Raw genomic sequence first — 15,480 nt, 5'->3', positions numbered from 1 at the left:
TCTGTTTGCTTGGGCTTTTGTGTTCCTTTGATCCTTTCTTCTTCTGCTAGAACTGGGAAAAGAGTTCCCTCTTGGGTTTTGTCCTCCTCAGCTGTGCTGGTCCTTCTCACTTTCCTTACCCTGATGCAGAGTCCAGGGAAGCCAAGGGAGATTATTCCGTTGTGTTCCACTGACCTGGATCAGGGCTCAGTAGTGTACCATGCATCCTTTCCCCCAGGACCTCATCTAGCTGCTTTTTAAGGAATATTCACTTTTTCTATGGTAACTCTTTTACTCTTCAGCACTGCCTCCAGAATTCAAAAAAGACCTGAAGGACCTAGAAGCTGTAGAAAGTGGGACAGCTGCTCTGCACTGTGAGCTGACTAAACCTGCTGCGGTGGAGTGGAAGAAAGGGCAGGAGGTGCTCAAAGCAAGCAGCAAATATAAAATCAGTCAAGATGGTGCGGTTGCAAAGCTGATTATCCATGAGCTGGATGTGGAGGACACTGGAGATTACACCTGTGTGTGTGGAGATCAGCAGACAACTGCTACTTTGACAGTCAATGGTAAAAAAAAAAAAAAAAAGAAAAAATGTTATAATATTTTCTGAAAATAAAACCTGTGGTTTAGTGTCACTTATGGAGAAGAGCTGGCTATAATTCATAAGGTGTGCAGAATAGAATGGTCTGTACAGCTTAATAGAGTGACCAGGTAGAAAACAGGAATTGCAATACAGAACTAAATGCATTTTGTGATTATGTTACTGTCAGGATACTTGTAATCTCTCCTGCAAGCAGCCTGCCTTAAGAGGGAATCTGAATTTTTACAACTCCCTGCTGATCTTCAGAATACCTCTTCAGTGATCAGGGCAACATGTTGGCTACTTTTCTAGTAGGAAAAATATCCTGCCATTTTTAGATCACAGGTTAGATTAAGCTTCTATATACTTCATGGCAAATTTAACTTCTTGAAATCGATTTCTTGTTCTGCAGATATTCCCATTACTTCTCTGGGAAAATAGCCTTGTACTTTGAATCTAGAGCACTGAGGTGTACAGACAGCAAAAAGGCTCTTTTGGTGATTTTGTTTTCTTTCTACTTTCTTTCCCAAACCCCAACTGCAGTATGTTGCAAGTTATATTTCTATTTTATAGCCCTACCAGCACTTTTTAAACAAGACCTGCAGAATACCGAGGCAAAAGAAGGTGGTACAGCAACACTGAGGTGCGAGCTTACCAAACCCAATGCTCCGGTAGAGTGGAGGAAAGGAGATACTACTCTCTACCCTGGTTTGAAATACGAGGTGAAGCAGCAGGGCTGCACTGCTGAATTGGTCATTTATGACTTAGAACTGGATGACTCAGGAAAGTACACCTGCGACTCTGGAGATCAGCAGACAACGGCTGTGGTAACTGTACATGGTAGGCGGAGTATCGACCCTTGGCTCAATAAAGATGTAGTGAAAGGATCACCTCTTGGTGTTCTCTAGAGCCATTTATTTGTTTTGCTGCTAGTCACTGCCAGCATACATATTCTACTTGAACATGACACATGGTCAAGTTAGAAAGGTTTTGCTTGCAGTATCTGGAATGATTAATCAGCATCAAAGCAATTAAATGTTGTCATGATGTCAAAATATGATGAACCCTCCTGCCCTCTGAGTGCAGGGAATGTGGCTGCATATGGGAAGGGATAACAGAAAATAAGCCAGGCAGGCTGACTGTTATTTTGGGTTGTTGATTGCTTCAGTAGGTGTAAGGGATGCCTAACTGGGCATAATGCCGGATTGGGATGATAAGAGATGAAACAATTGAGGGATAAAGGATTTATATGTGCTGTATTATTAATTGAGGCTTTGAGCCTGAGGTGTAATCTTTGACTGCAGACAACTCATCCACATCTGTTTTCCTCCACCCTTCTACTATCCAGAGCAAGACCTTGTCTGGAATCTGAATTTCTTCTTCTATCACTTTATTGTCATCTTTTACTGTACTGCCTCTTCTTGTGTTTTGAATGCTAACTTGATCTTTTATATATTGATAGAAGCTTTATGGGGGGGGGGGGGGGAATACTCTTCACTTAATATTGCAGACTCGCAGACCTTGATTAAGGAACAAGGGTCCATGTAAGACAGAGCATGTCCCAGTAATCTTTGACTAAAGCATCCATAGTTGGCATGGAGACAGTTCCATAGGAAAGTCTGACTGCTTCAGATCACAAACCAGGCCATTCTATGGACCACTTTCTAAGACCAGATCTTTCCTAACTTCACGGTCTATCCTCAGCTCTTGATTCACATAATGATTCAAGAAAGATGCTGCCAAGAGAGACAGTTGCAGCCCAAGGATTATGGAATCGTTAGAATAGGCCATTTCTGAAGAATGATGGTAGGATTGGGTCCTTTTTTTGGACTAAAACACTCTTAAAACTTTTCCCTCTCAAATTTTTTCAGCACTGCCTGTCACATTTAAGCAACCCCTACAAAATAAGGAATCAGAGGAAGGAAGTACAGCTACATTTTGCTGTGAGCTGTCGAAACCCAATGCTGCAGTGGAATGGAGGAAAGGAGGAGTGGGGCTGCAGCCCAGCCAGAAATATGAAATGAGGCAGAGGGAATGCCTGGTAGAGCTATTAATACATAATCTCAAATTAGACGATACAGGAGAATACAGCTGTGATACTGGGGATCAGGAAACCAAGGCATCTTTAAATGTGAAAGGTAGGTGGTGTGAGCTGACTCCCAAAGCAACATATTCCATCCAGCATGCAAACCAACAGCTTAAATATGAATATTTTTAAATACACTATTTTTTTCCCCCATAAATATTTTATTTCCATCTGATATACTAGGATTTCTCTTTTTTAAATGAGAATGGAAGGGAATGATACTTTGTTCTTCCAATGCTGCATTTGAGTTTTGGGTTCTAAGAAGAAATACTTTCTGGCTTTATAGCTGGGGAGAAATTAAAGAAAGAAGTATGCTTTACCATAACATCTGGACATATCACATGACATATGGCTTAAGTATTTAAAAAAAGATATTTTTTTTTTTCCCCAAATCCTGGAAGAAGACTGACAACAACCTTCCTGATCTGTCAAGCCTGTCCATGGAGTTTTGAACTTCTTTACTCTTGAGATCATTGTTAGATCAACTGAAGGATAAATTCATTCAAAGAATTCAACCCTGGGAAGGATTAGAGTCAAGGAACAAAGGAAATAGAAGCAGCCATCTGCACTTATAACATTTGATGTAGCAAGATCTCCTAGTAGCTGCAGGCAAATTAGAAAACACGGATCCTACCTAGGAATATAGCACTTGCACAGCACAGTATCTTGTTCTCCAAAGCATCGGTCTAACTGTGTTAACCAGGACTTGACTCTGACTTCAATAAAAGCTCCTGTTGCTTCTTTTTTTCCCCCTGTTTAGCTCTGCCAGTTCTTTTCAAAAAGGAGCTCAAAGATGAGGAGGCAGAAGAAGGAGCTGCGGTGAAATTCCAGTGTGAGCTGACAAAGGATAATGCAACAGTGGAGTGGAGGAAAGGCACCATGGAGCTCTTCCCATGCGCCAAATATGAAATTAAATTAAGCGGTCGCACAGCTGAACTTGTGATTCATAACGTAGAACCAGAAGATGCCTCTGATTACACATGTGATACGGGAGACCAGCAGAGCACAGCAGTCCTCACAGTGAATGGTTAGCATTGCGTCAAAATGGAAAAGAGGATAAAAGGGATTTGTGAAATTGTGTGAATGATATTCTTTCATTTATAGGTGAATAAACCTCCCCAAAAGTTAAGATAATCAGGAAAGCAAGTGCCCAGCCATAAACCAGAATACAGAAAAGTGGATGTTGTGGGACAGGATTTGTAGCATGGCTATTTAAGCCTGTAAAGCACAGTGTATGGTGGGTTGACCTCTTCCTCTGAGAGGATAAAAGCAAGAAACTCTGCATCATAGGGACTTTGAAATTCTGATAGATCTTTATTTTTGGCATTTCGCATTTGTTGCTGGCTCAGTTGAATCGATGACTAATCATAAGTCATATACAAAAGCATTTAAGAAATTTACTATTTTCAACTTTTGTAATGCCTTCCCATGAAGATCCTGAGAACACTGTGTTTAAACAAACCAGGAATAATGTCTGTGATTAATCACCATCTGTGAAATGTTTGTGGTCATCTCAAACTGTTGTGTGGAACTTGTGGCTTTGATCTAAACCACAGCCTTTCACACTACATCCTCTTGGCTAAACCTGACCCACAAAACAGCCACTGGGTCAACCAGGAGTGAAAGAGCCCTGTGCTTGCTTTACATGTATCACAAGAGGGTTTGGACAGAGGAACCGCGGGCACTGAGATTCCTGTTTTCACAGCTGCTCACACACACACACACACACTCACGATGGATATTCCTTTCTTGATTTCATCAGTGACAAGCTGTTGTCTGAGCTGTTCCGTGCCCCACTTGAATAAATGTAGTCCATTTGTTTGTGCGTCATCTGGAAGGACTCCCTGTTGATGGTCTAGGGTCTTGAAAAGATAGCAGAGAAATCAGACATGTGTTTAAAGCTTTACATCATTTACGGTGTTGGAAGTCATGAGTATTTCTATAAAAATGAACAGATTTAGGCTAGTTTTAATCAGAAAGTACCAGGTTCTGCTTAGCCAAAGTCTTTATGCATGTTGGAGTTTCCAATATCCAGAGCAGATGTATATAATGTGGATGCCCTTGACTTTATGGGGAACAAACATATTTGGGGAGGTTTCTGATCCTTTCCTTGTCTGGATATACAGAATATAAGTCTGTTTATAGAGAAAAAAGGGTTGTTGTTATAATATAACCACTTAATGCAAATTCGTCCTGCAGCATTATACCCCAGGTGCCTTGTGCTGAGCTGTGCAGATCTGGCATTCAAGCTAATGGACCGTGTGTTAATGTTTTTCACTTTGCAGCCATCAAACCCCGGCTGAAGCAGCAGCTGAAGAATGAAGAAGTGGAAGTGGGAGGAATGGCCAGGCTGCGCTGTGAGATTTCCATTAGCAAAGCGGAAGTGGAGTGGAGGAAAGATGGAGTTGTCCTTCACTCGAGCTCCAAGTACGAAATGTGGCAGGATGGCACCCTCCGCGAGCTGCGTGTTCACCACCTGGAGCCTAGTGATGCTGGAGAGTATTCCTGCAAGGCTGGAGATGAGACAAGCTCTGCAAAACTGACCGTGAAAGGCAAGACCTGTTTACTGGGGCAAGGGGATTTTCATTTTAGGACGTTAAGATTTTGCAATATAATTGTTACTATCGTGATAAACACAGAGCATAGGAAAGGTATCACAAAAAAATCTTACGGTCAATGAATGAACCAAGGCAAAGATTTGCTTGGTGGACAGGAGAGGACGAGGCAGCTGTAATTTTTGACTCACGGCTTGAAATACTTGCTTGACATCATACGCATGTGAGTGAACAGATGGTCTGTCCCCTGATTCCAGTCACACGGCAGCTGCATCTGGCCTTACTATCATTACAGACAGAGCTTGCTTTCAGGTTGGACCACTAGTGTGGAACAATCACTGCTAGCATCTCTACAGGCTACTTGATATTATAGATACTCTGTACATTATGGCCAGCTGCACCATTTTTTGTGCAGATGGTGACCTCAGTTGTATGAATATGTACTGTGTTTGCTCAGATGGAGATTATGCTGCTTCTCCTTTGGTATTCCCCAGCAGATTCAGGGTATATACAGCTTTTCCCTGTTGCAGACTGCCTGTATGATCATTGCACAGATCTGCAGGTGCCCAGCTGCCCTAGAAGCTTGGCTGAAGCAAACTAAAGCACAAATGCCCTGTGCTCACGCTAATCTAGTAAGTCCTGCTGAGAGCACAGAGCCACCCAGACCCCAGCCAGTTTGGAGCACCAGCACAGAGTATATGCAATTCTGTTTGCAAAAAGACAGTAGAGGGGATCAAGTTTTAGTGCTATTCTGTGAAGATATTTAAGTGCAAATTTCAAAATCCTGATTTTGGCATCTGGCGTTCATGCCTTATTCACCTAATTACAGAATTAAACATGTATTTTAAAAAAATCAGTACGCAATGTATCTCTGAGAAAGGGCAAGTGATAAAACCACTAAATGAAAGATATTGGCCATGTTACCAAGTAAGCTGAAAGCAGTGAACCAGCAGAGTTTGAACCATGTGATTTGAGAGGCTGGGATATCTCCATCCTTGGAGGTACTTAAAGCTCAGCAGGACAAGGTGATGAGCAACCTGCTGTAAGTTGGCCCTGCTTTGAGCAGTGGTTGGACCAAATGACCTCCAAAAGTCCCCTCCAACCTATATTATTCAATGATTCTATGATTTGATCCATGTTTGTTCATGGCTTGACTACTGACGGACTGTTTGCAGAGCCTGACGTGACCATCGTGAGTGGCCTAAAGGACATGGTGGTGTTTGAAGGGGATGATGTCACGTTCCAGTGCCAGGTTTCTCATGAGAACGCAAGGGATGTTGAATGGAAGCTGCAGGATGTCGCTCTGCAAAATAATGAAATGAATGAGATCTCAGTTGAAAAAGGAAAGATTCACACCCTGATGTTAAGGAAGGTGACTGAGCAGGACATTGGCACCATCACTTTCCGAGTGGGACCCCACACGTCGACGGCAGAGCTCACAGTTAAAGGTAAGGGCTCTCTGTGATGTGAGAAACAGGACTGGTGAGAACATTTTGCTTATGCTAATAGTAAGTTCAAGGCCATCATTCACCCCTCGTTAGCTCGCGTTAGTAGGGTGCTCGTGCTTCAGAGCATACATGATGTGCTAATGTGGTCTCTTATACTGTCATGCTATGTGGATATGTTACCAGGGTCCTGATGCTAACTGGTTTCTAGAGAAATTACTGGGGTGGCTCCAGGAGGCGAATTGACAGATCTGTAATTTTCATTGCTTCCACTTTTCCTTTTTTTTTTTCTTCTTTTTTTTCTTTTTCTTTTTTTTTTTCTTCTTTAGAATCTTTCTTTCTCTAAAGACTGTTTTGAAGAAATTCTCAGTCAAATATCCTTCTTCTTCCCTCTTTGAAGCTGTTGGTCTAGTCAAAGTCCCCATCCCACCTGAACCAGTTAAAACATCTCTAAAGTTTTTGATTAGTACTTCGGTAACTTCCACAAATATTTGTGAGTGGGTTTCACCCAAAATCCATTCACTTGTTTTAACTCCCCAATATATAAACCAGAAGTTAAAATCTTTTTTTAATAATTAACTGTTTAGCTGTAGTTTTAACGCTGCAGCAAAGCAAGATAAAGGTGACTGTGAATGCTTTTGCTGTGTTTGTAACTCCAGTGCCACCTCCAGTCTTTAAGGAGAAATTACAGAGCACAGAACTGCAGGAAGAAGAAACAGCCATCCTCCGCTGCGAGGTCTCCCAGGCTAATGCCACGGTGAAGTGGAAGAAGGGCACCCAGGTGATTTCCCCGAGCTCCAAGTATGAAATCAGGCAGGAGGGAACAATCCATACCTTAAAGATTTATCACTTAAAACCAGAAGACGCTGGCAAATACACCTGTGATAATGGAAATGAACAAACGACAGCCACTTTAACTGTTAAAGGTAGGTTGTTTTGTTTTCTTTTTAAGATGTTCCACTTCCTTAGCTTAGTGCTGAGAAAAAGGTGCTATCTCCCATCCTCGACTTCAGATGTACTTTGCATAAAGCAGCAGAGTCCTTTTGCTTTCAGAAGTTATTTTAATTCTTGTGGTGTCCTGAGCAAAGAGCATGGAGGGACCAAAGTGCAGTAACTGCTTACACAATCCTAGACCCAAGGGCCTCTTTCCAGTCACTCGGAAAACCAAGGCTGGAACTAAAATTAGAATGAGACCATTTTTGATGCTTAACCATCCTTTGAGCTGCAGTTCCACATGGGAAAATTATGCTCAAGACTCAAAGTGCTCAAACTTACTTGGGCACTCAACTCCAGCTGACAAGCAAGGCACCTAAATAATTCTAGTGCCCTTAAAATAATAGATGTGGGTCTTAAAAATAGGCGCAATGTGCCAATATATCAATTTTTTAAAATCTACTCTGGTACAAATACAATATTAAGATGACTTTTTCTGAAATATAAGATCGGCAAAAATAAAGAGGAGCCAGGATGTTCTTGTGAAACACCACCTTTAGAAATATCCGTTGAGGGCTCTCCCATGAAAGGCATGCACCTGCCTGCTATCAGTCTAACTTGAGGATCTAGTGACAGCAGAATATTTGTACTGTAAGCAGATCCTCTGATGGTGGCTGTCCATTTGTGCCTCTGTGTGTGGTCCCAACCACTCCAGCACTCTGGAGAAAAACCCTCTGAAACCAGGAAGCCAAGGAAGGCTCTACAGTCACCCTTCATGCTGAGCTCTCAAAACATGATGCACTTGTGAGGTGGAAAAAAGGGTCATTCTTGCTCGAAGCCATCAACGAGTAGGAGATGAAGCAGATGGGCTCTGCTGTGGAGCTACTCATCCATGATCTACAGCTGAAGGATGCTGGAGACTACATCTGCAATTCTGGCGATGAGCAAACTATGGCATCCTTGGTAGTGAATTGTGACAAAAAGCTTTTTGGGAGCTCTAGGTTAGTTTAGATATTCCATACAAAAGATTCAGGGACACTGTGACAGAGTTTGGTCCTTTTTTGTGATGAGGATTTCTGAATCAACAGTGATGCAGCCTGACAGAATCAGTCTTCACAAGGACTTATCTCTCCTCCTTATTCCTTTGCTGGCTCCTGAGAACCCTAGGGCTGCAGGAATTAGCTGCACAACGGGATGCCTTCACTGCAAACGCAACTGTACAAAAACCTTGACTCCAGCCATTTCCCAGCTGTCCCACAAAATACACCATCCATTCCTACATCACTTGCAAGAACCTTCAGATCTATCTGCACTCATAGTCATCTGCAACCCAGTTCTTGTGAATTCACTCTGATTTGTGGAACCCCATCTCCTTCGCTTGTAAATACCAATTCAGCCTTAACTGTGGAACCACCAAGGTCCTTCTAGGGAACTGGACTTGAGGAACTAAATTTCTACATGTGGTGCATTGTAAATCAACCCATCAAAACTCCATCTTGACCCCTCAGTGATACACATCAGTGCAGAGACTTCCAAAGTTCATCTCTCTTCTGGGTCAGTTTTCAAATGAGGGGCATTATATAATGATGTTTCTCCATGAACCCTCCCAAATACCCAAGAACTTAGATATCAGGCGTAGGCTTTTGAGTTGTGGCTGTGGTACCCATTTGGAGATACATGCACTTAGATGCTCAGGAGTCCATATCCATGACCGCTCCTGTGTGAGAAGGAACACATTCCCAAAGGTGCTCAGTGTGTGCAATGCCCAGTGACTCTTGGGGAGTGCAGAGTGCTTAGTGCTGCTGGAAATCCAGCACTTTCTGTCATTCCTTGTTTGGATTTTAAAGTAATTTTGGAATTGAGTTTGAACCAAATGTGGAACAGCACGAGAGTTTCATTAAACACAAGACTTAGTGACACAGTCAGCAATGAAACATAATTTTTTTTCCTCTGATTTATCTTGGTTTAGCTTTGCCAGTCATCTTCACACAACCACTCCAGAACCAGCAAGCCGAAGAAGGTGGCACCATCACTTTGAGCTGTGAAATCTCAAAATCAAATGTTGCTGTGCAGTGGAAGAAGGCCGGAACAGTACTGCGACCAAGTGAGAAATACAAGATGCATCAAGCTGGATCCATGGCTGAGCTGACGATTCACAACCTGAGTGAAGCTGATGCTGGGGAATACGTGTGCGACACAGGGGACCAGCAAACCACGGCAGCTGTGTTCGTGAAAGGTGGGGCTTTGCGTGGGGAGGAGCTGTACAGAGCTTGGTACCGTGGCAGGGGCACATAATTAAGTAATTTGACAGCTAGACACTGTCCTGTGCCCAAACTGAATCTTGGGGATCTCAGAGACAAGGGTGATTTCAGAGGGGTAAGAACTGGGTCAGTTATCCCTAGGGAATCAGAAATGGGTCTTTAGTCCGTTATTCTGTGGTTTAATGTTAATGTCACCCACTAAAATCTGTTCACAATGTTTTCACAATACATAGATTTCATTATAAATATATAGTATATATTTATTATAGACACAATACAGTATAGCATGCACGCTTTTTAGACTATCATATATATATATGCATAATATACATGCACACATACATACATTATGCACGTGTAAAAAATATGACATGTTACTACCTGCCCGTGTAACTACATTTCTATGCATTTAGTGCTTAGTGCTTTGCGGTCGTTCTTTCAAATAGTATAGTACTGTCAAGAAAGAGCATAACAAAACGTTTAACCCAGGAAGCATCACTTGAAAGCAGATATCAAAATCTGTTGACCTTTCCATAAAGAATCAGCAGCAACCATAGTGGAGACGCTGAAGGACGTCACTTCGTATGAAGGAGAGGACGCAGTGTTTGAATGCAGGCTGTCCCGGGAAACAACTCAGGATGCCCAGTGGTTCCTGGGGGATGTTCCCCTGCAATCCAATGAAATGAATGAGATCAGAGTCCAAGGGACACGTCACACTTTGATCCTGAGGAAGGTGACACTAGAAGACTGTGGACCCATCAGTTTCAAAGTCGGGCAGCATACCTCAGCGGCACAGCTAACGGTCCAAGGTGAGAAACCTGCTAGGAAGAGGGATTGAGGAGGTACTGGTAAGCACTGTCAACATTGCTTTATCTTCTGGAGAGGTGTATTTAGGAGGAGGGATCCTTGGAAATTTCGGTGGATTCTGCTAACCCAATTTAGGCATTTCAGAGTTAGATATGTATATCTGAGCTACTTGTTTCAGTCCTTTTTACAGTCCATGGAGTGAAGCAAACTTCCTTTGAAGACCATCCAACTTATCCTGAAACAAGCAGCTAGGATATGTCAGAATAAATGCTGAAGAATGTCAATAATATGCTCTGAATTAACCTCCTATATAACATATTTAGATCATATTTACTCCAAAAAACATCCAAAAACTCTGAAAAACCTTTCCATTAAGTTAATGCAGAATGATTTTGAAAGATGGGCCATGTCAATACCTTATCTTGTTTGTTCGTCTTTGATCTGGTTCAAAATGTAACTACAGGCGCCCAGTTCTGCTCTGGGGGCAATGCTGGATCAGACAGCTGCGGCAGTGTTGGTACTCTCTTCCCCACAGTTGCTCCGGTCACCTTTGTAAAGACGCTCCACAGCTTGGAGCTACAGGAGGGTGGCACGGCTCACTTGTCCTGTGAGGTGTCCAAGCCTGATGTCCCTGTGGAGTGGAAGAAAGGTACGTCCGTGATCCACTCCACCCAGAAGTGCAGCATCAAGCAGGAGGGGAATGTGCACACCTTGGTCATTCACGATTTGAACCGTGCGGACTCAGGGGAGTATAGCTGCCACACAGCTGATGGGAAGACCACTGCCAGACTAGAGGTTAAAGGTATGATTTCCCCTTTGCTCAGCAGCGGTGAGAGGTGTGCATGTCAACTTTTGGAGCTCTCTAGTACAAGGAGGACATTGAGGTGGAGCAAGTGCAGCAGAGGCCACCAAGGAGAGGCAGGGGCGGCTGGGTTTGTTCAGCCTGGAGAAGAGAATGTTGAGGAGGGACCTTGTTGCTGTCTGCAGAGCTACAGCGGAGAGAGAGACTGACTTTCCTTGGGGTGTTCAGTAAACAGATGAGAGGCTACAAGTGCAAGGTGCAGCAAGAGAAATTCAGATTAGGAAAAAAAAAAAAAAAGAAAAAACCTTTCATAAAGAAGGGGTGGTCAGACACTGGAACTGGAACACAGAGGGGTGGAGGAATGTCCATCCATGGAGGACTTCCAGAGGTCCCTTCAGCCTTAATTATTCTGTAATTGATCCTTGGCTGCATGATCTGAAGCCTCAGGTCCGCAGGTGTATGTTCTTTGAGTGTTTTTATCCTGTCTGATGGTTTTATTTTGGGGATGGAAAACCATCTAGGCTTCAGAAATTATTACTGAAGTTAGTTAGGAATTTTTTGTGAAAACAAGTCTAGGATACGGGGAGAGAAACGCAGCTTCTGTAGAACTGATATTTTTCTTGCTGGTTAATTCCTCTCCCTCCTCCTCCTCTCTCTGGCTTAGACCTAGGCATCCCTGCCCCTGGCAGCTCTCCTTAGGTAAATGCAGCCAGAATTGTGCATGAACTTCATGAATGGCATTATCGCTACCTTCAAAATAAAACATTCCTCCAATTTCTATTTTTGCTTCACCTGTTTTGTTGTTTCTTTTCCCTTTGCACCATTCCCCCTTTCAAGCCCTGCCCGTGCTTTTCAAACACTGGCTGAAAAATGAGGAGGTGGAGGAAGGATGCACAGCCATGCTGCACTGCGAGCTGACGAAACCAAATGCATCCGTGGAGTGGCGGAAAGGAGATACGGTGCTGCAGCCAAGTGACAAGTATGAGATCCGGCAAGAGGGGACACGTGTTGAGCTCTTCATTTATGATGCTGAGGCTCAGGATGCTGGCGATTATACGTGCGACTCGGGGGATCAGCAGACCACTGCATCATTGCAAGTCAAAGGTAGGAGAAGCCTCGCCTGAAGGCAGAGAAGTTATGGCTGTGGCTGTCCTCCATAGGGGTGATATGGAAGTTTTACCACTGAATTATCTTTAACACTCTGTACCTGTGAATTACAGCTGCAGGAAAGGGTTTGGTCTGCAATCTGTTCTTCAAGGAAAAATTGAGTGCCTTTTAAACTCAATCGTACTTCTGCAGTTGCAATTTTGATCTCAGTGTCAGAGCTGGGAGCAAAACTGTAGCTGCTGTTAATGAAGGGTATGTACAAGAGCAGTTACAAAACCTGCCTGCTGCCTAAAAATAAGAGACTCGAGTATTTCACCATACCCAGAACAGCCTCATTTTAAATTGAGCCGTGATACCTGTTTGTGCCTGAGCAGCCCAAGAACTGTAGCTCTTTGCCTTTTCTCGTGGCTATGATTTTGGGTTCTATAATTTATTCATTTTATCCTAAGAGCGCTGTGATTTTTGACTTGAGCAACAAAATCATGCTTTTAGATCCTGAGTTTAGCCATAACCAGCTCCTGCTCAGAGTGTGTGATTTCAGCCAAGCCGGAGAAGTTGCAAGCAAGTTTCTCACCTCTGAGCCCTGTCACTGATGCAGTTGCTTCTCCACCGCAGTACTACCCGTGCTGTTTAACAAAGAGCTGAAAAACGTAGAGTCTGAAGAAGGGGGAACAGCTGTCTTGCACTGTGAGATCTCCAAGCCGGATGCCCCCGTTGAGTGGAGAAAAGGAGGGGTGGTCATTCAGCCCAGTGACAAGTACGAGATGAAGCTGAAAGGCAGCATTGCTGAGCTGATCATCCATGGTGTAGAGGCTGATGACTGTGGGGATTATACCTGTAGCACTGGATACGAGATCACCACAGGTTCTGTGTATGTGCAAGGTAAGGTGAAATGTGGTGGAAATGCCCTGATTTTGCTGCCTGGATTTCTTATTCCAAAATCTTTGACAGTAACTGGCCAAACTGGTCTCAGAGGCAAACAGGTGAAAGTCCATTCATTTATTTCCTGATTTCAGTGAAAGTATAAAATACTTACATCCAGGCTGAGGTTGGACCAATGTTTATATGCTAAGGTAGTTCAAAGTACTCACCGTCCTGTGGACCATAGCAGATGGTGGTACTGCTGAAAAACTATTTGCTTGGAGTAGTAGTCATAAAAAATACTGAAATTCTTGTTATTATTGACTTCAGCTTCTACCCTTGTTGATATTCTTACTACTTTTAAAGCACTGTAAGTAAACATTTCAATCTTAAGCTACCTCTCTGCCTCCCACCTCATACAACGTCAGTGCAGATGGTTGCAACACACAGGAGAACCAGCCATGACCTGGTCTTGGAGTAGTTTCCTCCCAATGAAACAGTGTTTGCAGACACACACACTGCGCTTGCAAGCAGGTGAAGGACGGAAGATGATTTCTAAATCCCTTAAAGAAAATTTTAGCTCTTTTTTCCCCTGGAACAGCATTACAAGTTTAACTCTCCTGGACAGCTTGCACTGTTGCTTGGGCTAGTTCTGCAAGAAGCGACATGTATGTGTTTATGCTTTTGTTTTCCTTTGGCACCTTCTCTTGCTCTGTTATACAGAAGAAGAAGCAGTCATAGTTTCTGGTTTAACGAACACAGACGTCTTTGTGGGTGAGTCAGCCACGTTCACCTGCGAGCTCTCGCATCCGGGCGTGAAGAACGTGCAGTGGTGGCTCGATGGATCCCCCCTTCACAACAACTTTGTGACTGAAATCTCTGAGCAGGACGGGATGATCCACACTTTAACCCTAAATGACGTGGCGTGCCATGACTCAGGCACTGTCACCTTCAGAGCTGGGTCCCTTATATCTTCAGCTAAATTATTAGTCAAAGGTATTTTGTTGTTAGAAAGAAACACATGGCCACCTCTGGACTTGCTCAGTCTGCTAGTGCTTCTGCCTTCCAGGCTACCCTTACTAAATCCCCTCACAGTTCTTCTGTGTCCTGCAACCCTCCACTTCTGCAAGTCACCCATGCTCACGCCAGAAGTCTTATAGGTACAACTACATCGATTTTTGCAGCGGTTCAGGTGAGGAAGGGTTGCAGGGTCAGGGCTGCTGCTTTCACCTGACATCTAAGTCGAGTTGAACATAAACTGCTGTGGTAGCACTTGATTATTTTAATCCCCCCTTCAACTGTTTTTATACCACAAAGTATAATGTAGCTGGAAATTCACAAAATTAGCACTGTGCTGCTCCATAGCTAGGCTACTGGTGCTGAGCCCAAGGCAAGGCTTTGGGCTGTTACATTGATGGCTCCAGAGCTCTTCCTGGAAACCAAAGGGTATATAACATTGCGGTAACACAGTGACAGAACGAGCCTCATTGTTTGGCTGCCAGAATAGTAATGGTCATCACTGCACTAGCAAAGCTTTCTGGTCTGTTGAATAAATATTTTTCTCATTTGGTAAGGGTAGCCACAAGCCGCAAATAACACTGAGCTCCAGATTTGATAAAGCAAGCTCCTTCACATCCAGTCCTTTTATAGCCATTGGGAAAAGTTGTTATTTTTCAGACAAAAGTAACACTTATTCCTTGCTTGGAAAAGGTATTTGTATGTATGGAGATATAAAGGGTTAAGAGTTCTTTATTAAAATCTACCCCAATGCTATAACTGTCTACCATAACAGGAATGACCCAAAATACGGAATTGTTGTCAGTGGTTGATGTCTCCTTCTCTGTATAATGTGTCCCTTGTACATTCAGAAAATTTAACTCTCTGCAAAGATAAAATGCCAAATCACTTCTTCCTAGTATCAGAATGATGCAGCAACAACATAGTGTGCAAACCCCACAAATCCCATGTCCTTTTGTATCAATTTTGAGTTTCACATTTTCAGAGACAGAACCCTGAACTGGTTCTGAGCTCTCTAGACAGAGAACTCCAGTGGGCCTAAACCAT

At 43.2% G+C, this 15,480-nt stretch overlaps 1 protein-coding gene across 19 annotated transcripts in view; it reads left to right on the top strand.

Annotated features, from left to right (window-relative positions):
• OBSCN (obscurin, cytoskeletal calmodulin and titin-interacting RhoGEF) overlaps window positions 1–15,480 on the top strand; it is a 199,853-nt gene that overhangs the window by 102,651 nt on the left and 81,722 nt on the right. For 13 of the 19 annotated variants that reach the window (XM_054814826.1, XM_054814829.1, XM_054814834.1 and 10 more), the window contains 13 exons: window positions 282–545; window positions 1,133–1,399; window positions 2,431–2,697; window positions 3,406–3,672; window positions 4,931–5,197; window positions 6,376–6,648; window positions 7,305–7,571; window positions 9,548–9,814; window positions 10,379–10,648; window positions 11,182–11,448; window positions 12,286–12,552; window positions 13,171–13,437; window positions 14,140–14,412. In XM_054814826.1, coding sequence (XP_054670801.1) covers window positions 282–545; window positions 1,133–1,399; window positions 2,431–2,697; window positions 3,406–3,672; window positions 4,931–5,197; window positions 6,376–6,648; window positions 7,305–7,571; window positions 9,548–9,814; window positions 10,379–10,648; window positions 11,182–11,448; window positions 12,286–12,552; window positions 13,171–13,437; window positions 14,140–14,412 — 3,483 coding nt within the window. The remainder of the gene's footprint in view (window positions 1–281; window positions 546–1,132; window positions 1,400–2,430; window positions 2,698–3,405; window positions 3,673–4,930; window positions 5,198–6,375; window positions 6,649–7,304; window positions 7,572–9,547; window positions 9,815–10,378; window positions 10,649–11,181; window positions 11,449–12,285; window positions 12,553–13,170; window positions 13,438–14,139; window positions 14,413–15,480) is intronic. The other 6 variants (XM_054814832.1, XM_054814828.1, XM_054814840.1 and 3 more) reach the window with 5 other exon arrangements.

This window comes from Grus americana, chromosome 2 (genome assembly GCF_028858705.1).
Source record: "Grus americana isolate bGruAme1 chromosome 2, bGruAme1.mat, whole genome shotgun sequence".
NCBI lineage: Eukaryota > Metazoa > Chordata > Aves > Gruiformes > Gruidae > Grus > Grus americana.
This window is presented reverse-complemented; position numbering and strand designations above follow the sequence as displayed.